Source organism: Bicyclus anynana, chromosome 5 (assembly GCF_947172395.1).
Source record: "Bicyclus anynana chromosome 5, ilBicAnyn1.1, whole genome shotgun sequence".
Lineage (NCBI taxonomy): Eukaryota > Metazoa > Arthropoda > Insecta > Lepidoptera > Nymphalidae > Bicyclus > Bicyclus anynana.
The window spans coordinates 4,331,117-4,356,380 of record NC_069087.1 but is presented as its reverse complement, the minus strand read 5'-3'; the positions used below and the strand labels follow the sequence as shown (position 1 = coordinate 4,356,380).

General features: G+C 35.5%; 3 protein-coding genes across 3 annotated transcripts in view; 1 reads left to right on the top strand and 2 right to left on the bottom strand.

The window, feature by feature from the left end:
• The window catches only part of LOC112051338 (uncharacterized), a 167,222-nt gene extending 162,228 nt beyond the window's left edge, over positions 1 to 4,994 (top strand). Inside the window, exon 14 of the mRNA XM_024089937.2 lies at positions 268 to 4,994. Within this exon, the coding sequence (XP_023945705.1) occupies positions 268 to 375 (108 nt within the window). The 3' untranslated portion in view covers positions 376 to 4,994. The remainder of the gene's footprint in view (positions 1 to 267) is intronic.
• A 1,001-nt stretch (positions 4,995 to 5,995) lies between these two features.
• LOC112051339 (15-hydroxyprostaglandin dehydrogenase [NAD(+)]) lies at positions 5,996 to 17,864 on the bottom strand. The gene is made up of 5 exons (XM_024089939.2): positions 17,705 to 17,864; positions 15,446 to 15,682; positions 13,208 to 13,381; positions 7,803 to 7,954; positions 5,996 to 6,695 (listed from the first exon to the last, which is right to left on the bottom strand). The coding sequence occupies exons 1-5, from the start codon at positions 17,798 to 17,800 to the stop codon at positions 6,542 to 6,544; spliced, it is 813 nt and encodes a 270-aa protein (XP_023945707.2). The 5' UTR covers positions 17,801 to 17,864; the 3' UTR covers positions 5,996 to 6,541.
• A 2,673-nt stretch (positions 17,865 to 20,537) lies between these two features.
• Positions 20,538 to 25,128, bottom strand: LOC112051345 (15-hydroxyprostaglandin dehydrogenase [NAD(+)]). The gene is made up of 5 exons (XM_024089948.2): positions 24,974 to 25,128; positions 24,151 to 24,390; positions 23,808 to 23,984; positions 23,132 to 23,280; positions 20,538 to 21,687 (listed from the first exon to the last, which is right to left on the bottom strand). The coding sequence occupies exons 1-5, from the start codon at positions 25,067 to 25,069 to the stop codon at positions 21,537 to 21,539; spliced, it is 813 nt and encodes a 270-aa protein (XP_023945716.2). The 5' UTR covers positions 25,070 to 25,128; the 3' UTR covers positions 20,538 to 21,536.
• Positions 25,129 to 25,264: the final 136 nt, after the last annotated feature.

The following is a 25,264-nucleotide window of genomic DNA, read 5'->3' as shown; positions in this document are numbered from 1 at the left end:
TACGACACTAGAGATACGAGCTTCTACAACTCATCTTGGTGGGAAAGATTGCTGGTAGATGAGGCGTTGGTCGCACGAAGAAGTTTTGGCTGAGAAACATCAGAGAGTGGACCGGGATCGCGAGAGCCGCACAATTAATTCGCCTCGCGAAGGATAGAGACGAGTTCAAAAAACTGACTGCCAACCTTCGCTAGTTGGTTATTACAATACAATACTTAATGTAATGTAATGTAACTTAATTGTAATGTACAATATTTAATGTTACAGATAGCAGTAGCGCGCTCATGCCGCAGACGCCGCTCAGCATTGCAGCAGCGACTCAAGAGCCTGTCATCCGACACGGCCATATTCGACGAGAAAGAAGTGATTTGCTGACCAAGCGAGGACTCTGTGCGATACGTCGAAGTCGACAGGGTAACCACTGTTTGACTTTCCGCACAGGGTCTTTGCTTTGTATCACGGGTCAATTTTGACTGGTAGAAAAGCGGACAATGCTGGTCCGAGATTGAGGAACGAATCGTTCGCGTTGTTTGGAGATTCGGTGTTATATGGTTATAATGAATATTATAGCTGTTGCTGCCTCCTAAGGGATACTTAGATTTAGGTTATTACAGCAAGGGTTTTTTACCAAAAAAATATTGCACGGGGATTAAATATATGCGGCAAAACTTCTTTAACTAAAGCAAAAAGTTATTGAAGTAAAGATTTTCTTTGAAAATCTTTTTGCATAACACCGTGAAAACAATTAAAAACCTTCTTTTTTATTTTATTCGTAATTTACTTAAATATCTAATATCAACAAACAGAACCAACAATTAAAAAAATATATATATTGTGAGTATTTAACATTGTGGATCATGCTGAAATAATCTAAGTCTAACATATAACTAATGTTACCAAGAATTTTAAAATTACGTACTCACAAAGGAAGTATGTTAATATTGCGTTCAATTTAAATTTGTACATATTGGACCAATTACTGTTGATCGGCCGTTGTGGTTACAATTAAAATAACAATTATTATTTTTAAATGTATAAAAGGAAAACGAATGAGTGAATAATGTATTCATTTGTACGTAAGTGTACTAACTGTGCCTATTAAATAAATGGTTACATAAAATTAAATGTAATCATTGAACCCGCAAATAATAATTCGATAAGATTGTGTGTGTATGTAATGAAGAAAATGAATAGGATGATAAAGATATAACCAGCGAAGTAATAAATTTAGGCAAAATTTTGTTACTGTTAATGATAAAAGTGATAAAATATTAACATGACAAAGAGTTATAATTTTTTATGTTACTTTAGTTGGTTAAAAACGTAGACAGAGAAGTTAATAGACCTATAGAAAGCATCCATAATTAAAAAGACAACAGAAAAACAAAATCGATAGAAAATATCCAATCCCTCAAAAAGACTTTTTTTAATATGGCCAATGTTGGGAATCCCCTCCAACTAGTCGGAAAAGATTGTGTTAGGAATAGGTAAGACAATAGTCCAGCAGATCGAACCACCACCACCACCACTTCTCGGTGATGAGTCCGTCCCCTTTTACCGTTGAGCTATTCAGGCTATATAAAAAATAAGGTGATTTGATATATTTTGCTGCCTTGACTCGCGTCATGCAAAACGACGGTCTAAATAAGAATAAACGTAATTGCACAAAATTAGAGCCTCAACTTGTTGCAAATTAAAAGTAACCTTAAGTTAGCTTACAGTTATTGCTGAAAAATATTTTGGAATGCCAAAATTGTATTGTTTGATTTACAACGGTTCGCCAGTTGTCTATTGCCAACTCTGTCTACGGTGTGAAACAGTTTATATAATAACGCACAATAAATGTTAAGGCCGATCGACATTTGTGGCACAACACGATATTGTTTGTTTATTTACTCGATTGTGATTTTTAAAAATGTTGTACATATTTAAACGTAGAGACTCTTAAGAAAAGTTCATTAATATTAATATAATTACTATATATTATAATAAAAATATTTGCATTAGGCTTTAAAAATATATCGTTGTGGCAATAATTTTGTTCACCTTGTGTTCAGATCGGACTTTGCCTGTGTTCTATAATCGTTAACCTAAATTCGTATACGTGATATTAACTGCCATTTTGTAAAAGAAAATGTTCTTTCAATATAACCAAATTATTGAATATATTATATTGTTTATTCTGGTTGCGTATATACATATATTATTTTACATTGAAACAATTTATCGTCTATTGACAAAGTTACAGTTATTGGCCGTGAACTTGCCGTTAAATATTAATTTAGTAGAGTACACTCCATTTAAATATGGTGAAATCAATTATTAAACGAAAATAACAATATAAAATATCCTAAAATAAAAATAATATGTTGTAAATAAAATTAAAACTATTCATATCTTAGAAATGTATTAAAGTGATATAAAAAGTTTGTTTCCCAAGGAAATTATTGAATTCTATAATGTCGAGTTAACTATTAGATGAATTGTAGAAAATCAAGATCCTATTGAATACACCTCGTTGTATTGTAAGATATTATGTGAATTAGAATTGAGGTTAAATTAATCTTTTGAATTGTAATTTACACTTGTGGTCATATTAATAATATAAAAAATATCACTAGCAGAGCCTTAAAACGTTGTTCGGTCTCGAACATTACATTGATGGTATGGAACACAATTCTCAATTTGATGATACAACAAAGCCATTCAAAATTATGGTTCCTCATATTTTTTTTCTTTTCGAGGTAGTTATCCAAGATATCAAAGTTTATAAAAATCTATTGTATCTACAGTCTCAAAACTTGATTATCCGGACATTGGTCATATCACAGAACAGAAAACACTAAAAGCTAACGTTTCGCAACTATCCGGACTACCAACCATGATAATGTAACTATTTACAAAGATGAATAGACGTATTGGGTACGCTGAAACCTTCCCATTCGTTAGCATTTCACAAGACTTCTGCGTCTGCCCCAGGCACTAAGCTAAGTAGTTGCTAATCATCTCTGTTGTTAGTAACTTGACAATAATCAAAGAAAAATTGATTATTCGCATACGCTAATTTTAATTAATTTTCGGTAAATAACCCCAGAGTTATGGGAAATACTCCCCAGTAGCCTGTATGCTGCATATTGCTAATAGAATACTCTATTAGCATTATTATACTCTTAAATATAATTGGTAATAGAATACTTCCCAGCAACCTGTATATTGCTAATACAGTATTTTATTAGCAATATACAGGGTGCTGGGAAGTATTTCTCTTAACCCTGGGGTTATATTCTTTACCGAACCCATAACCAGCACCCTGTATAGTCTGGTAATCGTGTCTTTAGTGTATTAAATCAATTATTTTCAGTTATTTGAAAGTAATAATGGTAGAACGTTTTTCAGAAGCTCACAAGTGTAAATATAGATTCTAAATTCGATAAAACTATAGAAATTGTTACGAGGTGTAGTTCTCTTGTTTATGGAATAAAGTGTTCTTTATAAATAATTCGTATTGAAGTAAATAATTTCAGGATCTATTACGTTAAGCATAGCCAACATAAAAATGGAATAGTTGAAGCAGAAAAAACGAGCGAAGTGATCGTAGGAATGTTTAATTGATGAAGATTGTTGCAGTCTGAATGGAACGTCACTATAAATATTATAGAAGTAGATAGTTAATTAGAATGCGCTTTTTGTAGTGCTCTGAACCAAATTTAGATTTACATTATAAGTAATAATGTTGGATGGTGGTAATATGAAACGAGAAAAGGCTCGCGTAAAAGATTTTGGCTATCGATCTAAGATCTATGGAAAAAAACAGTAATTGGTTAAATCTTACTCATTGTTAAGAAATATGGAGAATTAGGTAATGCCATTAAACAACACGACAATTAGTTATGGCAATATATTCCAAGAAGTCCGCTTGGCTTTGGAAGTACTGGTAAAGTGTACAGACATGCGTTTGTTAACGGGGTTGTTGTGTGGGTGTATGCAGTAATCCAGGTTTTTATATGTATTATATAGATAGATAGTCCTTGACAGTTAAAACGCTTCGCTCCTTCAGTTTGTGGACACAAGTGCGTTTGGTGCTTAATCATACCACGCCATGAAACAAGTCTCGCAGATAAAACAACATCAACAGACAGACAGAACAATAATCAACAGACTTTATCTTAGATACCTACAATATCACTAAACTGGTGGTCAGCCATGTGTTGTTGTCCGAATTCTTTAAAAACGAGTACAAATTAGGCGTTTTGAATCGCGCGCTGTGGTGTTGCGCCTTTTTAGAATAAAGAGATTGGATGTACAGTGCAAAGGTGCGCTTCTTATCAAACGCGTATATGACGCGGCCGTCAGAATTGCGTTAGAACGTGTGTTGCAGGGGCGTCATCTGCGCATCTTGACGCCACTTTGTTTTACATTTGCGTGCTTTCGTGTAGGATGGACGTCTTTTTTTGAACTGAACCAGAAGTTTACCTTACCTTGGCCGAGCTCGTAAAACGCCGTGCTGACCGTGGTACGTTACCAATGTCCTCTGAACGAAACACTGAGCTTCTAATGTTTACTTGCTGTATAACAGTAGCTCACTACTGCTGCATCAGCAGGACTTCTTTCGTGGTGCAGGGTCTACACGAAAGTGAAACGAACTTCCCGGAATATATTGCCTACAACAACTACTATGTTTACTATGTTTAACTAATAGGTTAGTTTTAATTTGTAATAAATTTGTTATACGGTAAGATTAGTGAAGCTGATTTAGGATTATATCGTCTTCCATAACGTACGATAATTCCGGATTTCTTTTCCTTACGTTCCGACAGTTGTGACAATTACGAATGTTTTGTAATGGGAGTAAACTAATCCGAATCAGGTGTTACCTGGAAGACAATAATGATGGAAAATAGCCGTTTAAGCAGAGATACTAATTTCAAATAACTCAATGAGAAAAAGTTACGGTGATATAAGAAGTTTTTAAAATAAAATTATTTACTGCATGATTTACTGAGTATTATTTCACAATAATCCTTAATTGTGTCGAGTGGTCGGACTCTTTACAAGTCCAAGTTAACGGCATAAAATAAAACTTATTGTACTTATACTTGGGCGAAACTTGACGAGGAAAGCTCTTCCTTCCCTCTTCTAAGTTTTAAATTCAAATTCTTTTATTGCCAGAATGTGGTAGTGTTTTTGTTCTGCGAACCGAGTAACTTTATTCCTTTTCTTCTTCAAGTTTTTCTTGACGTGTGACGAATCTTTAGAACAGAATCGCAGTTTCACGGCTTAAAATAGTGTTATCGCCGTTTAGTGTTGGAAATAGTAGTCTGTGACGGATATGGCGTCACTCGATTTCGTGTTGGCTTCAGTGTGCTCGTGGCGTTCGAGCCGTCCACATCTTTTGTTGTGTAATTCTTTATAGGTTATTTGGGATAGGCGGGGAGAGTGACTTGAGTGGTAAAGGGGAGTGTTAGTCGACTGTCAAAGGTACCTTTAACCCTACACACATCGTTCACAAGTACGTGACTCCACTCAAGGTCATTCTCTGCCATTCTAGGCTCTTATTTTGGTTACAGTTTGATTTGTTAATTGAGTTGTCCTGACAAGTGTTGTGAATCATAACCTTTGTTCGATATTAGTTATCTTAATTTTGTAATCACCTTAGAGTCTTATAATAATAGAACTTATTAATAAAGTACATCCCCCCGAGAAAGATTGTTATATTTTTATATTTATTGTTATATTTAAGAAAGAAGAAAAGAACTTAGACGAAAAACGCTTTTCCTTTCCTCGTCTAAGTTTCAAATTCAAATTCTTTTAGTGCCAGTATGTGGTACTGTTTTTGTTTTGCAGACCCGAGTACTTTATTCTTTTTCTTCTTCAGCTTTTTCTTGTCTGACGAATCTTAAACTATATCTTTATGAACATGACTCCTGTTTTTATGCGAGGTGATTTGCCATCAAGTTTTTTTACCACATGATAAGTTTCAGGAAAAGTCATCAGATAAAAGTATTGTTTAATAGAGTGTATAAATTATGCCACCACAACAAAAACATCATTATACAAAAAAATAAGTAAAAATATACATAATTATCTTATTATACTAGGTAATTCTATTATTATATTGAATAAACCTCAAACAAATCATTGTGAATAAAATAATTTGATAAATATTAATCCATAAATTTTATATCTGACCTGACCTGAGGGATATCTTTGGAAATATTCGATGAAACTCCACAATCGATCCTTATAAATACTAAACATTATTAACCTAAGAGATATACCTACGTATTTTGACAACATCCAAATTATTGTAATTACTTTAATACTTGCTCAAAATGATACTGTTAAGAACAATAATCAAAAATAGGTTTTTAAATAACTTCTCAAAAATAAATCTCATTACATATTTAAAAATAAATATTACATTGTGTTGGTTAAAATTTGACGAGATCTTTAAATTTATATTATTTATAAGTGCTATAAAAGGTGTAGGTACGTACTAAATCGTCGAAATTAGGGATTAAAAATTAACAACTTTGCGTCTTCATTGTGTGAATACTCCTTGACCCAATATGTCGAAGGCTTTCTTTACGTTATCTGTGATTTCTTCTGCTGGTCTATCGGTTGTAACTAACCACGTGCTACCACTATCACCTTTTTCATATGCTGCTAAAAGTCCGGTGACAGCAGAGTCTATACTGTAAAGTGAAAATACGAAATATTTGATCATTGCTAAACGTACACAATTTCATCAGACCGACGACATCAAGCGAGTCGCAGGGATTCGCTGGATGCAGGTGGCTCAGTATCGTGACTTTTGGAAGTCCCTACAAAAGGCCCTTGTCCTGCAGTGGATGTTCATCGGATGATATGATGATGATGTACAAAATTTTGTTAAGATTGCATTACATGTTAGTTTTATTCTGATTGTGTAATTGCCGTAGGCTCCTTAATGGGACCTCAGCGGTGACACGGGGGAGCTTGGGCGAGCGCAGAAGCATCGCCTGAAGGGGCCCGAAGGCAGAAGCAGAGTGGATGGACTCTCTAAAGGCGTCTCCTCTGAGTCTCGGACCTCCACTTAGAGGGCCGTTCGAGAAGGGTGTTTTGGCCTAAGTATATCAGTCCAGGAGCCACCGTTACTCACGTCACATCCTGAGACGTCAGATATCGGAAACCTCCTCCTGGTCAGCGAAATCTCTTATTGTAGATACACTGCAATGGCTCTCTAAACAAAAGCTCGCTCGCCTCTTTTGTTTGTCACCTCTTGAGCGCTCTTGAAAAAGCGTTTTCTTATTACCAGAGTAGTAGACATCTTATAACCGGACTTTGAGGTTGTAAAATAAGGCATTCTAAACCTAACCTGGTTAAATTGGCCAGTCTAGTTTAGTAGATTCGCCTGTTGCTAATTGTATCCACCGATAAACAAATACCGCAAAATAATTCAGTATGATGCTGATTAATTCAAGTCTTAGAGATGTTCATATTATAAGCCTTGACTTATAATGTCGATTAAAAACCTAAAATGGCTGGCTATGGAGTATGACGGCCTCGTGGCGCAGTGGTGTGCGCGGTAGATTTACAAGATGGAGGTCCTGTATTCGGCTGGACCGATTAAGGATATCTTGATTGGTACAGGTCTGGCTGGTGGGAGGCTTCGTCCCTGGCTAGTTACCACCCTACCGACAAAGACGTACCGCCAGGCGATTTAGCGTTCCGGTACATTGTCGTATATGTATCAATATGTGAGATTGTAATCAATGGCTAACTTGTAAAGAATAAAGGAAAAAATGTTTATCAAAATTTACCATTGAGCAGGAAATTTCTTTATTGCAATCATCATCCTTTCTTCAGTTTCTTCATCGATGCACCCGATTCGCCCTTTGATCAGATTTGTATCAGTTATGCCGAAGCAAACGGCAATCACACGAACATCGGAGCGTGAGTAATGGACATTCATCTTTAACAGAATTATTATTGCATGCATTTAATTACGTCGTATGTATATATTATTAACTTAGAATCGTATAAAGTTATACTGTAAACAACGAGTCAACGAGTCAAAGCAGTTAGGTATAACTACTTTGTTATACCTAACTGCTTATAATTACATAAATGTATGGGAAGCCAACCATTGAGAAATCAAAAATGAATGTTTTGAGATAGCATCTGAAAGATCGACGAGTACATTGGGTACGTTATTTCAAAAAATCCTTATTTCAATAGGTATTGAATGTGAATGTGAATTCAATAGGTATGAGAATATTATTTAACTATCCCTTTGGCTGAACTGCTCCGTTGATCAGAAGGTCGAAATATGAATGAATAATACGGTTTTTTTCATCTAAAAATATGCCACAGCACACCCCAGTTATGAAGTCTGTGGTCTTCTAAGCCGTTCCTGATCATCATCTCTATCATTATTTTATTTTTATGTCTTTTTTAATTTTTAACAATGTTATTATAAAAATTAAATACAAAACATTGACTGAAACAACTATCGGAACAATAATAGTTGATTCAACATTCCACATGTCGGTAATCTCAAGTGCGCAAGGTCCAAGTATTTTGATACTTTTGCCTTTTCGGCTTTAACCAGATTATCGTCATGTGGAAAATTAACATAAACAATTATTGCGCGACGCACTGACCGATTAGTGACCCACTAGCTCTTTATCAGGTCTATTGGCAACAATATACCTGTCAATGATAATCGTTCGGTCCCAGTATAGCAATGCACTGCTATTTTCAAGAACTGATGCTGGGTCGTACCTAAAGTAAGGCATCTCAGAATCGATAAGGCCATACTGAAGAGCAAGCTGTTGGTGGATAATCTTGTCTGTCTTGATTATCTGTCTATTTGATTATGTCTATGCAAGTATTCGCCGTTAGCAAGGTGAGAACACCCGGGCACAATATGCCTGAGAGACTCCCCAGGGCAATGACACGCTCGATAGAATCAAACAAAATCCTATTAATAATATAATTATTAATAGGATTTTGTAATGGATACAAATTCGTAATTAGGTATGTTGACAATGTCTTTAAATTTACCGCCTTACACATATTGTCTTTAATTCATCATTACTCTGTATCATTAGCTGTGACATTAGCTGTTACTTTCAATTTTGTACTCTCTTTGGTTCTGGTTTGCATTACTAACGTTGCTTGTTCTCTTATTAAATAAATCCTTTTGCATCATAAATTATACAGTGTTATTTCTTATAAAATCATTAAGGTAGGATTTTGATTCGATCTAATGTGAAACTTATGTTAGGTATCCGCGATTTCTTTCTATGAATCCTGTTCTGGTTTGGTTCTATTTATCGGAAATACATAATGTTAGTTACGCAAAGCATTCTACCTCGTACGGAACGTATTATTTACGAAATTATCCGACCGTATCCGTTTTCCTCCTACAAGACAAAAGAACATAATTATTCTATTTTGTTATTCGGCTTGATGAATATACCTTTACCTCGAATTTTATATAATCTCCTAACGCAAACGCTGCATAGCGATTTAAAAACTGAATAATTGCTTTTTTCTTAAACTACAAAGAAGCAATTATTTAGTTTTACAAATGGGAGATTATATTCGAGGGTCCAAAACTAAAAATTATAGAACAGCATTGTATTGTTCTTCTTACAAAAAAAATTCTAGGTTAATGATAACTAACGCTAACTTAAGTATATACCTACACTCCTACAGATATACTACAGAATTAGAATCAGAATTTACGACATATTAATTAAAAATATATATAATTTACAAGCTTTAATTTATGATCAAAATAGGTATACCTGCCTTTTTTTGTAGCTATTTTAACAAATAGACGAACACTAAAAAATAGCCATTTTGTATAGAAATTAGCATTTGTAATTAGCAATTTTAGGTTGTACGAAGTAAACAGTGACCTTGTCTACTAAGCATAGTATTTTTATTATTAAAAAGAAACTTAGAACACTATAAACATAAATATAAAAACTAATCACGAACAACTCATAAATCAAAAAAAAATATAAAATAAGAAGTTAATAATAAAATGTGTCCAAGGTGACGAGGTACGTGGAGTCATAAAACATTGAAACAATATTTTATCGTCAAACCTTTGCATTTGACGGGCTCCGTGGCGCAGTGGTAAACGTGGTCGATTCTCATAACAGAGGTCCTGGGCTCGATCCCCGGCTGGGCCGATTAAGATTTTCATAATTGGTTCAGGTCTGGCTGATGGGAAGCTTCGGCCGTGGCTAGTTACCACCCTACCGGCAAAGACGTACCGCCAAGTGATGTCGTGTAGAAACCGAAAAGGTGTGTGGATTTTCATCCTCCTCATAACAAGTTAACCCGCTTTCATCTTAGACCTCATCATCACTTACCATCGGGTGAGATTGTAGTCAAGAGCTAACATGTAAAGAATAAAAAAAATTATAGCTAACTGGCCTGTTCACTAACTTTGAGTAACAATAATAATATTTCGTGGTTAACCAATAAACGCAATTTACCAACTAGAATTGTTAGTAGGTACTCGTAATTCTTAAGTCACGTGATTTAGTTTTCACTAGTTCTTGCTAACTACAGATCAAAATTACTAAACAGTGGCTAATGCAAGCCATAGTCTACGTTTTGAAACATCCAAAAGAGCAAAATAATTGATAAGTGAATAGCGTTCCAAGACTGAAGAAGAGATGGCTACTGACAACTCTTCGTGGATATTATAGAGTAGCTAGTAGCTGTCCAGTTGACATTGTGATACTCTTTATCAATAGACTTTGTGAAATACTTACTAAAAATGCTGCTGTTATTAATTTGATGTTTTTTTTTATCCTTTACAAGTTATCCCTTGACTACAGTCTCACCTGATGGTAAGTGATGATGTAATCTAAGATGGAAGCGGGCTTACTTGTTAGGAGGAGGATGAAAATCCACTCCTTTCGGTTTCTACCGACCATCGGCCCAGCCGGGGATCGAACCCAGGACCTCCGTCATTTGAACCGCGCATACCACTGCGCCACGGAGGTGGTCAAATGATTTGGAGGTTGATTATAGTACATGGTTAAAAATGAAGTACATAAGTGAATAGGCCAGCGGGTTGTTCGTTTGTATAGATAGTGTATATTTGCACTTACTTACTACTTATGGCAGATAATGTAACTCGGTACAAATTCACTCCTTGCGTTTAATATTACTGTGTTCTAGATTTGCATCGTCATGATTACAATGTGCTTTATTGAGGACAATGAACAATGTATGTCTCAAATGACTAGTAAGTGTTCACCGAAATTCAATTGCTATGACCTAAGGCGCATATTTTAGAACGTTTTTTTGACTCACATTAAAAATATAGCTTACGAGATGTCGATTATACTTTCCTATCATCATTTGTTAATTTTTCTCACAATTCGAGAGACAGGGAGATTAGTCATTTCCAAAAACACAAAAAACGTTAAAAATCTACAAAAACTTGGTAATACACAATATGCGCATTGTGCATTTTTTTGGCATTATATCAAAAGTTTTTATATTATTTAAATTTCCTATGTTTAGCTTTTCAATTAATATTTTAAAATTTCAAAACCTCCAAAAAATAATAAACAATATGCGCATTGTGCATTGTTTTAGTTTTTTTATCATAAGTTTTTTATATTATTAAAATTTTCTATGTTTGACTATTCAATTAATATTTTAATTTTGCTAATGTATTTCTTTTACCTCATCTAGTTAATTTGCTCGGACATTCTAATTTGATGTAAAATAAATAAATAAATAGTAAGTATAGTCCTCAGACGAACCAAAGTCGTCGTTTGTGAAGCTGAAGTGGCAATGGGCGGGCCACACAGTTCGAAGAGCCGATGGACGTTGGGGTCCCAAGGTGCTGGAATGGCGACCCCGCACCGGAAAGCGCAGTGTTAGTCGACCACCCACTAGGTGGACCGAGGATATCAAGCGGGTTGCAGGGAGCCGCTGGATGCGGGCGGCTCGAGATCGTTGTACTTGGAGGTCCATGCAAGAAGCCCAAGTCCAGCAGTGGACGTCTATCGGCTGATAAGGTAAGGTAAGGTATAGTCTGACAAAGAAAACACCTCCACTTGTTGCGGAAAGCAAAGGAACAGTGCTTACGACCTCAATTAGCCTCAATCAAGATTTTTTTATATTTCTAGACTCATAGTTAGGTTCAGGTTTAAGTCATAGTAGTCACTTTCGTGACTAGTAGAGTTTTCAAATTGCTGGCAATCCTTTTCAAATAGCAAATATCAATAATAAGTCCATCGTTTAAGATGGCAATAATGATATGCAACTTAAAAAGTTTCTTTTGCCGCGGAGACATAAGGACCATGGAACCACAGAGCCAAAAACATCTGCGGCTAGTTACTTCGACTAGTGACTGACGTGCTGGGCCATAAGATCATCCTGGCTGCCAACGCCGAAATGAAGTGTTCTTGCCACCATTCCACGGACATGATTTGTTCACTTGAACGCCCAGGGACATACGTATGCCCGGTAATCGACCGACCATTGAACGCCCCGGGACATACGTATGCCCGGTAGATTTAGCGCGGCAATACTTTTGTCGCTGCAAATTTTATTTAAACTGTGGCATTCTCTACGTTGCACTCTAATTGTAGAGTGTGTGGTTTTAAGGTTAATTTAATGAACGAAGTTTAATGATTTTGTTAATGAATTTCTAAGTTCTTATGGTTGTTTTTATGGTTCTTATTCTAGACAATGTATACTTTAATCCGGTGTATAAACATCTTAGTGTTGTGTAAGAAAAGTTTCATTGATTTTGGAAAAGTTTATAAAAAATAAATAAAAGTCAAAGTTTAATATTTTTTATTTAAAGTAGATATTTGTTGGCGGTTTAAACACAACGGTACAGTTGTTCTTTATATTCTCCCCTGCACGACATGGTATTTTATTTTAAATACGCGCGATACTTAAGTCTTCGTAACATTTTTAGTAGGTCGGCACCTGTAGAATTTTGTAATTTTTGGGGTATTCTGGCGATTTATTTGGGGGAGGGGGGGGGCTTATCGGTGCGTTTATTTATATATCTGGTTGATATCATAGACGTCCAAGTGGATAGTTATTAGGATAATTAAGCTTAAGTTTCTGTATTCTACTGACTTATAAAGTATATTATATAGATGCAAATATCCATAAACATGCTTTTCTTAAATGGTATGGTAATTATTAACATGACGAAACTTACCCCTAGACAGTTGCTAAACTGTAACACTGCACTCTTAGTCGCACTGTAGATCGGCAGAAGCGGAGTTTGTATCAGCGCCACTATTGACGAAATGTTGATGATCGTGCCGCCTCGACCATCTTTGTCCTTGCGCATTGCATTGTAGGCTTTCATCGATCCTATTATTAAGCCTGACTGCAAAAAAATATTATTCTATTTTAGAATTTAGAAGAAGAAAAATAAATAAAAATACAATTATAAAATAAAACATTAAAGAGATAATTTAAACTTAGCATGCAAAGGCGGCCTTATTACTATAAGTAATCTTTACCAGGCAACCCCTGACGAGCTTGCGAAGAAAGAGCGGGAAGGTGCAATACATTACATTTAATTATATATATAAATAATTAAATAAATATATATACGTAAATATAATATTAAAATAAATTTGGTGTTGTATGTAATTCATAACATTCTCGAGGGAACCGTGAATATTTTCGGGATAAGCCTATATGTTGCTTAACAACCTGCTCTATCTTCCATTGAAATCAGGTCAGCCATTCCAGAGATTATCCTGGACAAACAAACATATGGACAAAATTTGGGTTTGTCAACCCAAATTCGGGTCACTGCTATTTCGCCCAATGTGGATTCGCAGACACGCAGAGAATTAGGAAATTCTCAGGTATTCAGGTGTCCTCATGATTTTTTTCCTTTACCGTTTTGAAACACGTGATATTTAATATTTGATTTACATGTACATATTGATAAAACACAGCTAAAACTATGTTTTATTTCGAATGTAGGTATGAAGTAGGTACACGAGTTTCTAATACTGGCTTTATTCGAAAAGGCCTTGAAATTATAATTATATTTATTGTGGAATAAAACGATCATGACAAAGTCACCTTAATATATCATTGTTATCATAATACATCATTATAATTATATCATTATGTTGTTTTGTAACCATACAAAACAACATAATGTTTGTAATGTTAATTGTTATGTTGTTTTGTAACCATACAAAACAACATAACAATAAAGTATTAAAGCATTTCAACACATAATCACAACTCACTTTTTGTATAAATTAAAGTTACAAGACTTTACGTTAAAGCAAAATATTATGTATATGTATATTTATATGTACTCGTTTATACTTGGCATTAAATTAGCTACTAAAGGAGAGTTGCATATTTTAACTTATACATCGTTATCAACCCATATTCGGCTCACTGCTGAGCTCGAGTCTCCTCTCAGAATTAGAGGGGTTAGGCCAATAGTCCACCACGCTGGCCCAATGCGGATTGGCAGACTTCACACACGCAGAGAATTAAGAAAATTCTCTGGTATGCAGGTTTCCTCACGATGTTTTCCTTCACCGATTGAGACACGTGATATTTAATTTCTTAAAATGCACACAACTTAAAAGTTGGAGGTGCATGCCCCGGACCGGATTCGAACCCACACCCTCCGGAATCGGAGGCAGAGGTCATATCCACTGGGCTGTCACGGCTCTAGACTAACTACAACTAACTATAACATACATATAACTATAACTAACTATAACATACATATAACTGTAACTTATACATATATTACTCAATACTATTGATATAAAATTTTTTTTTAACAAAAAAATTGAACCGACTACAAAATCACAAAAATAAATAAAAAATCGAAAAATAACACCGTATGTGATGCCTTTTGATCACTTTGAAGGCGGTGCAAAGGTGCAGCGTATTAATTAAAGCCGTTTCTGAAAGAACCACGGGATAGAACTGTCTTTAAGTCATAAAAGTTAATGATTTAATCGGCTTTAGTGCATCACTGTGTTAGCACCGTCTTCAGCCTTCACCGATCAGAAGGTATCACATACGATGTTATTTTTCGCTTTTTAGTTTATTTCTGTGATTTCGAAATCGGTTATTTTTTTTTGTTAAAGTTTTAGTTTTCTGTTTTTAGTGCATCCTAGCATTTAATTTTGGTAACATAAAAATCCACCGTACGGGAAATTTCGTTATTTTCATTTTAACACAAAATTACTGAACCGATTTTCATGAAAATTACTAATCTGGAAGTATACTCTTTCAAAAAAAAACATATTTTTTTAAATGGTTAAGAAATTACGAAGTTATGCGGTAACAAGCATAAAATCGAATATATATAGAAGAATATCATATAGAAGCAGCCCCAAACGAGCATTTATAACCTCATCTCTCATTCCTTTCTGTTAAGAGACACATTAGTACCTACCACATTCACCAACATCTGTTTCTCGTATATATCGGGATGGTCATTCATTAGTCCAGCATTGTTGATAACGCAATCAATATAACCAAACTGTTTAAAAGTTTCATCAAAGGCTGTGTCCACATCATTGGTCGCGACGTCGCATTTAATAAATATCGCTTTTTTCTCCCCGTGCTTAGCGTTCAACTCCTTTATTAAAGCTTCTCCTGCGTTTATATTAACATCTAGCACTGCTACATTCTGAAATAAAAAAGAACATTATGGGTAAATTTAATATTTAAACTGGTTCTTTACCTATATTCGCATATATTTGTAGAAGAAAACAATATACTCAGCTGAAAATTCATTTAGTTTCAAGTGTTAACACTTGTAATATATTATCTTTTATAATTGCTTACGTATTTTAATATAGTTTGCTTACTACCTACAAGTATTGCATATCTATGAATCTAGATACTAAACTATATATTCATAGAAAATAATTTGAAAAACTTCAATCGACTTTAAAAAAACAAAAATATGCTACACGAAGATTTATTATATTGTGTGCGTATACTGATATTTTTTTTAATAAAATGCCTTCTTTTGTATTGTTATAAACCCACCAATCACCGTTATAGCAATCACTACCCTAAACATTTAATTTTCAAGTCCAGTAAATATATGAGACCAACTTCGAGGTTTGGATACTCGTTAAAAAAAAGAATCATCAATGTCGGCCAATATAAAAGTGATGCGTGCGTGATCATACAAAAAAAAATATATAGGTAGGTACGCGTCAGATTGAGAACCTCCTTTTTTGCCAATTATAAAGTATAATAATAGTTTTCTCACGACGTTTTTCCTTAACTGTTTGAGACACTTGATATTTAATTTTATAAAATGCACAATGCACATAGTTGAAAAGTTGGAGGTACATTCCACGGACCGGATTCGAACCCTCCGAATCGAATTTCATGTCCACTAAGCTATCACGGCTCTTGTCGTGAGGAAACTGCCATGCCTGTGAATTTTCTTATAGAGAATTAAGAAAATTCTTGTAAAAAAAAGTCTTTGAAGTCTGCCAATTAGCATTTTGCCAGCGTGGTGGACTATTTGCCTAACCTCTCTAATTCTGAAAGGAGACTCGTGTCAACAGTGAGCCGAATATGTATTGTTATTATAATGATGATGATGAATAATAATCTACCTCACGTTACGTCAAATGTATGTCTCCACAATTTTTTTGGGACAAAGTTCGACACGTACGGAAAAGAAAACTTATAAACCCCTCGGCTGGACCGATTGAGGTTTTTTTAATTGGTCCAGGTCTGGCTGGTGGGAGGCTTCGGCCGTGGCTAGTTACCACCCTACCGACAAAGACGTACCGCCAAGCGATTTAGCGTTCCGGTACGATGTTGTGTAGAAACCGAAAGGAGTGTGGATTTTCATCCTCCTCCTAACAAGTTAGCCCGCTTCCATCTTAAATATCTCTTTGACTTAAAAGTATACAATTTTCAATCTCCATCTTACAAACTGTGTGCCAGATACTTTTGAATGTTTAAGCCTTATAGTCATAAGGTTGATTACTGCTAAATTTGTAAAATGTAGAATACTTACACTCAAGGCCTATGACACTAAAAGGCTCTAGCCTACTTTTAGTAAAAGCCTTGATATAAGTTTTAGGACGCCCATGTTCACCTTTCATTAGTTTAAATATTCAACACTTACACTTAGGTACATTGAGTGATTCAATAGCTTTAAACAAATATAAGAACAAATGAACCCAAACTCAATAGGTTAATCTTATTTAGTTTAGGAGTTATACTCCCGATTTAACAGCTCACGGTAAAAAAGGTAAATAGTCTAAAGCCTAGACTAGTAGTTAATCTTTGGCTTTGGACCACGGAAGACTAGGATAGGAACCAAACCAAAGGTTTTGATTTGAATGTTGTTGTTGTTTTCCTTCACCGTTTGAGACACGTTATATTTAATTTCTTAAACAACTGAAAAGTTGAAGGTGCATGCCCCGGACTGGATTCGAACCCACCACCCTCCGGAATCGGAGGCAGAGGTCATATCCACTGGGCTATCACACTTACTTTATATTTGACAAATATATGCTTTTTCGTTATATTAAAAATAACAATTATTATAAAGTAAGTATACACATATAAATATATTTATAAAAAAATCATTTATGATTTTTAAAAAAATATATATTAATTATCTACTAAAATAAGAAAGGATATTTTTCCGTAAATAATAGATAAGGATAACTACCTTGGCTCCTCTGTCCAATAAGGCCCGGACCACACCTGCGCCGATCCCCGAAGCAGCGCCAGTAACCAAAAATACTTTGTCCTTCACGTCAAACATTATATCCGTCCGTTCTGAAGCACCAACCAGAGACAACTGTGCGTAATACGCAAGGATATGTACGTATTTACGTTGCAACATACAGGACTCTACGCCTTGCTGTTGTTATGTTAATATGATAGGAAATCGTAACCTACGTGTTTCCGATCTCTAATAATAAATGTTTCTGTTTGCTTCATAGATTCAGGCTGAGGTGTTTTCGCTCGTAACTCATGTACTTTATGATAAGACTGAGTACTGAGTATACTGAGAGCCCAGTGGTAGTGGAACGCGAGGGTCAAATTCAGAGGTTTTTTAACCTCTGCTTTTGACCCTCGTGTAGGTTGGAATCCGGCCAGGGACATGGACCTCAAACTTTTGAGATAGGTAAGTATTTATTTAATTATTTTATGCTTTATTGTACAAAACAATAACAATTACAAAGAAAACATAGAAGACAAGTATGTGTAAAGGCGGTCTTATCTACCTTTGGTTTAACCAAAGGTTGTCTGGTAGATATTGGAATTAAGGTAATGCGAGATAGTGCATAGAAAAAAAAATTAATGTTTATATGTATATACATGTATAAATATAAAATATACATAATAAATATTTATGGTCTATTGCGACTAAGTACTGAGTATACTGAGAGCCGATAGCCCAGTGGATATAACCTCTGCAATTGACCCTCGCGTAGGTTTGAATCCGGCCCGGGGCATGGACTTCCATCTTTTCAGATTGGTAAGTGTTTGTTTATTTATTTATACTTTATTGCACAAAACAATTGGTAGCTGACTATGGACCTTATTAGAAGGTTCAAAGTCATACAGCGGGCGATGGAGCTAGATATGCTTGGAGTTTCTCTGCGTGATCGAATCAGAAATGAGGAGATCCGCAGACGAACCAAAGTCACTGACATAGTTCAACGAGTTGTGAAGTTGAAGTGCAAATGGGCGGGGCACATAGTTCGAAGAGCCGATGGACATTGGGGTTCCAAAGTGCTGGAATGGCACATGGCACACAAACGAAGAGCCGAGCCCAGTGGATATGACCTCTGTCTCCGATTCCGGAGGGTGTAGGTTCGAATCCGGTCCCGGGCATGCACCTCCAACTTTTCAGTTGTGTGCATTTTAAGAAATTATATATCACGTGTCTCAAACGGTGAAGGAAAACATCGTGAGGAAACCTGCACACCAGACAATTTTCTTAATTGTCTGCGTGTGTGAAGTCTGCCAATCCGCATTGGGCCAGCGTGGTGGACTATTGGCCTAACCCTTCTCATTCTGAGAGGAGACTCGAGCTCAGCAGTGAGCCGAATATGGGTTGATAACGACGACGACACGAACGAACTTGTTAGCATAAAAATAAAACAAATACTAAAACGACTACTTATTATAATTACTTACAATGGAATTCTTAGACGTTGTATGGGCACACCTAGGCGATCATTCACCTGCTGAGTGCCAAATTCTCAAACAAATAGAGGTTACATTCGACACTCAGTGGCTGAATGATCCCCTGGGGGTATCCCTACAACGTCAATGAATTCCACAGTAAATCAGTCAAAACATCCTCTTTTATAAAGATAATTGTACAGCGGCGAGGCATTGACCTTGGCTGTTACAATCAAACAAGTTTGCCGAAATTATCTCCCTATTCGGAATGTCTGTAGGTACATAATATATATGTATATTTCCTGCCTGACTAACTGACTCATTCATCAATAAAATGTTAACTCGTCTAGAAAACAGGAATTCGGAATATACCTAGGTTTATTCTTAAAGGCATTAATTAGTTTGACGGCCTCCGTGGCACAGTGGCATGCGCGGTGGATTTAAAAACGGAGGTCCTGGGTTCGATCTCCTGCTGGGCCGATTGAGATTTTCTTAATTGGTCCAGGTCTGGCTGGTGGGAAGCTTCGGCCGTGGCTAGTTACCACCCTACTGACAAAGACGTGCCAAGCGATTTAGCGTTCCGGTACGATTTTTTTAAGTTAGCCCTTGACTACAATCTCACCTGATGGTAAGTGATGATGCAATCTAAGAGTGAAGCGGGCTAACTTGTTAGGAGAAGGATGAAAATCCACACCCCTTTCGGTTTCTACACGACATCGTACCGGCACGCTAAAACGCTTGGCGGTACGTCTTTGTCGGTAGGATGGTAACTAGCCACGGCCGAAGCCTCCCAGCAGCCAAAAACGATGTCGGCATATAAGGCAAACCATTGTGTTTCCAAATTGTTGGTGTTCTACATTGTTGGTCCCTACATTGATTTGAATAAATAAAGCCAACCCAACGAGATTAAGCCTCGGAGTTTTATTTGATGTGACCCGTGGCACCAATTCAATAGTGCACGGTGGGTTTGGGTGCAACGGCTCATAGTCTTATACACTTGGTATCATCATCATTATGATCATTAACAGCCGATGGACGTCCACTGGACATAGGCCTCTTGCATGGATTTCCAAACAAAACGGTCTCGAACCGCGAGCATCCAGCGGCTTCCCGTAACCCGCTTGATATCCTTAGTCCACCTAGTGGGGGGTCGGCCAACACTGCGCTTTTCGGTGCGAGGTCGCCACTCCAGCACCTTGGGACACCAACGTCCATCGGCTCTTCAAACTATGTGGCCTGCCCATTGCCACTTCACTACACTTGGTGTACCTAATGACAACTTGGAAGATGTTACACAAATGTAGTTGAAATCACAGGCGTCTGCTAAACTGGATCTTAAAGTCATTAAATTAAATAGACAGGTATAAGTAAAAAATATTTGAAAACTTTATTAAATTACTTAAACTTAATACACTACCGTATTATAATTTCTGTATATGAACCTACTCGTATGTGCTTTATTTTTCTGCCAGGCGTTACCAAATTAATTATTTTGTACCGTTTGATTTCACAGCTTTTTCATCACTGTTTGTACAATATTCACACATTCACACATTAAAATTGTCAAAACCGAACGGTGTATTTGAGCGACCTACATGGATAGGTTTTTATAATTAAGTTACAATAAATATTTAATGCACTTTGGAAAAGTCAATTAATCTGTCTCCAATCCGTTCTTATAAAAAATATGCCCATTTAATTTTAAGTCGTGGACAATTTATTTCTTTGTAAAGGTATCCTTGAACGTAGCAAAACTCATATTTATTTAGTTCGTTTGTTAATATTATATTAATAGTCTAAGATCCGGCATTAAACATATATACCTTCATCTGATATTCATTACTGCTATGAAATAAATGATAGTTAATGTTTACAGTGACAAATGCGGCCAAATATATATTCATACAAAATCTAGGAAACCATGAACTAGATCAAAGCCAACCTTAGACCATTAATAACGGTCTAAGAAGCCAACCTAATACAGTACAATAATAATAATTAAATTAAGCATAAAATAACCTTTCATTTGACATATTGGACGACTAAATAACTGATGAGGGTATATAACAATTACTGTGAACTGTTTTTATCTGGCAACCTCACAGTTGTAGTGTGCAAACTTTACTTTTTCAATTATTTTTAGTAACTTTAACTAATGTACGATTTTTTGTTAATTAACCATGAGAAAAGGAGATAAATAAATTTAAAAAAATAATTATCTAATACTGTTCAGCTGCAACTTATCTAGGCTCAATGTGTCAATGTGAATACTTTCCATCATTTATTTCTCATCCCAAATAAATAACAGATGGGGGTATATATTTCTTATGCCGGATCTAGTACTATAAATAACTATTATAACTTTAGGTTGAGAATATGTCTGCAGACATAATTTCATTAGCTTTTTTGATTCTGTCCGTTATATCCAACGTAGTGTTGTTGTTAATTAGCCAGGCGCTGCCACTCTCCCCGATTTTGTAACTTTGCACCACTCCCTGAGCTGCCACTTCGGGTCTGAAACAGTTACAATTTAAAAATTACACACGAAATGTTTTATAGGTAATTATTTTGGTTTAGGTTTTAAGTTTTTCGTATATTCGTTATTACGAACGGTTAATGTTTCGACTAAGAGATTTTATTTGGGTGTTTCTTTCAGCAGTATAAAAATAACAAAACTTGGTCGGAGTCAGAGGTCAGAGAAGACGCCCTTAGAGAGTCGTTCCGCCCATTTACTCTGCTTCTGCCTTCGGCCCCATCAGGCGATGCTTCTGCGCTCGACCAAACCCCCCGGTGTCGCCACTGTGGTCCAATATGGAGCCTACGGCACTTACACAAGCAGAAAAAAAACTTGGTAGGAACATAATAGTATTTGTATAGGAAAGATGTGGAATTTCCCGGCGTTCGCTTTTCCTGTGATGTGCTTATGTGATACTGATATTATAAAGCTGAAGAGTTTGTTTGTTTGTTTGGACGCGCTAATCTCAGGAACTACTGGTCCGATTTGAAAAATTCTTTCAGTATTATATAGCCAATTTATCGAGGAAGGCTATATATTATCCCCGTATTCCTACGGCAACAGGAACCATGCTAGTGAAACCGTGCGGCGTCAGCTAGTCTTTTATAAAATCCGCTTGTCTAGAAGATGCCTATTCACTCTAGACATAAACAGACATTGTGGTAAGGAGAACGGAAGCTGGTAAGCCATTCCATATCTTTTTAGATCGTATTCGGAATAAGAAACCAAACCGTTATATTTACGGGTTATCTACAACGATCTAATGCGATGTCTGGCAGTTGTATTAAAGAACTAAAAAGGACGAATTAGATAAAATAGTTCCTTGTTTGGATGATCTCCTGCATGGACGGCTAGAACTTTAGTCCTGAGGATGTTATAACCTAGAAAACAGGAAGTTTCGGCGCAGGAGGACTCAGCTTTAAGTATAATATCTAAAAGTATCTTTAGTGGTGGTCGAATGGACAAAGTGACGTTTTCCTGTACTTTTTCCTGCTATTTCTAAGAATTGCGGTTAGATAGTAGGCAAATTAAATGATAATCGTGAAACTCAGAATCTACTTTAAAATTAAAAACATTACTATATTATAACAAGGGTTAAATGATAGAAGAAGTAACTAAAAGTAAACATAACATTGATGATAAAACACAAGGAAAATCAAGGAATCTATTACTAAATTGAATAAAAACTGAATGAATACGAACATGCGTCGCAGGTCAAAAAATACTCTCTTATGCAGGTCATAAGAGAGTATGAAGGTTAGATAATAGACAAATTAAATAATAATTGTGGAACTCAGAATCTACTTTAAAATAAAAACGTGAGTTAATAGTTAAAGGATCGAAGAAATAACTAAAAGCAAAACATATTTTTGATGCTAAAAATATCTTTGCTTTTGGCTTAAGGAACTTATTACTAAATTGAATAAACAAACTTTAACATACGACTGTGCTTCGCAGGTCAAGAAATACTCTCTTATGACCTGTGTGACCTGATCGTCGTAACTTTTGCACGTTTTAAAGATGTTAGTCTGAGTCGCTCCAAAACACACTGTCAGTACGCGCACATTAGTTCGCGAATAAAGTTCTTCCAACTGAAAAGAGAAAACATTATATGATAAACTATCTTACAATATGTAATCATAAACAACCCATATTCGGTTAACTTTTGAGCACGAGTCTCCTCTCAGAATGAGAGGGATCAGGCCTTAGTCCACCATACTGGCCCAATGAGGATTGGCAGACTTCACACACCTAGAGAATTAAGAAAATTTCCAGGTATGCTTTCCAGGTTTCGGCACGATGTTTTTCCTTGACCTTTTGAGACAGGTGATATTTAATTTCTTCAAAATGCGCTTATCTAAAAAGTTGGAGGTGCATGCCCTTGACCGGATTCAAACCCTCTGAATCGAATGCAGAGGTCATATGCACTGGTCTCTACAATAAATAATATGGACATAATAATTTTGTTGAATATATAGTAAGAAGGATAATTATGGATGGGAAATTAGGACGTGAAATTACAAATTCCTTAACGGCATCAGATTCACGGCCTATGATGGGTTAGGATTTAATGTAGAATTTCCTAAAAATACTCGTACATACAACATGTCATACTCACCCCAAGGCGACTACTGAATTGTAGTATTGCGCTTTTAGTGCCAGCATACACAGGAAGTAGACCGATATCATGAGAAAGAGCAACTATTGAGGACACGTTGATAATAGTTCCGCCTTTCCCACCTTGATCAACCCTCATCAACTCTAATGCTTTAAAAGACGACGAAACTATGGCTGTCTGAAAATTAATTAAAAAGTTATTTACAATCGACGATTCCTAAATTAGAAGTTGCTCTTGATAAATAAGTAAAATTAAGTTAACACAACTTCATATACTTCCACAGAATGCGTTTTTCAAGATGTTCATCTTCACTGTTTATAATTCGATAATAAATAGTACTTACAAAATTCACGTCTATTTGCGTTTTGTATTTGTCGCTAGATTCATCTGCTGTGCCAGCATTATTTACAACTATATCTATATATCCATGCTGTTCTATAACTTTATTGAAAACATTATACAATTCTTCTGCTTTAGAAACATCACATTTGTAGAAGCGCACGATTTCTTTGCCATGTTTGTTGTTTATTTCCGTTTCAAGCACTGCGCCGGTGTTTTCTACAACGTCTATGATTGCTACATGCTGGAAATGAGTTTGTTTTTAATGTTAATAAAATTCCTTTGGATTGTAGAATATTGAATGATATATCTTTATTAATTCGAGTGAAAATAAAAGATATATTAATCTGTTTGTCTATAATTATTTATATGGAAAATATTAATTTACCGATTACTGGACAGTATATATTACCGCTGGGGTTTGACACTTAGGATAATTTATTTAATTTAATACAATAATTATTTTTACTTGATTTTTAGTTTAGGTATAGTTTTGGAACGTTGAAAGAACATTCATTTAAATATAATATTAAGAACTATTATCATATTATGTTCATTGTTGATTGATAATGCTTAATTTCATAAGTGTCTCGTGTTGATATTAACTTGACTGGACTTGACCTAAATTAAGCGTTTGGAAATCGATTTGTTACATGAAGATAACATTTTCTATTTTAGAGTTTTATATATTTAGACAAATAATTTTCTTGTTTAATCTAACTGTCTCATGACTAACTTCCAGTCATCATAAAGAAGTATCTATTTCAGGCATTAGATCTATAATGTAGGTACCTTGCAGTGTTTTTTTATATTTTAATAGGACTTACCTTTGCGCCCTCCTTAACAAACTCTCTCACAATACCAGCACCGATACCGTTAGCACCGCCAGTGACGATTGCCACTTTATTTTTTAAATCGTGCATCACCTGTTTTTGGACGTCAATTTCGTATGGAAAGTAAAAGTGACTGCGAGGAGTCACGAAAAGGAACAAAACTCGTCATTCAATTAAAGTGGGGGTTATCATACAAACGGAAAGAAATAATTGCTTAGATTATGATGTAATGTAATGTATTTAAAGGAACTTGCGGTCTATTTAACTTGTACGATGTTTTGTTTT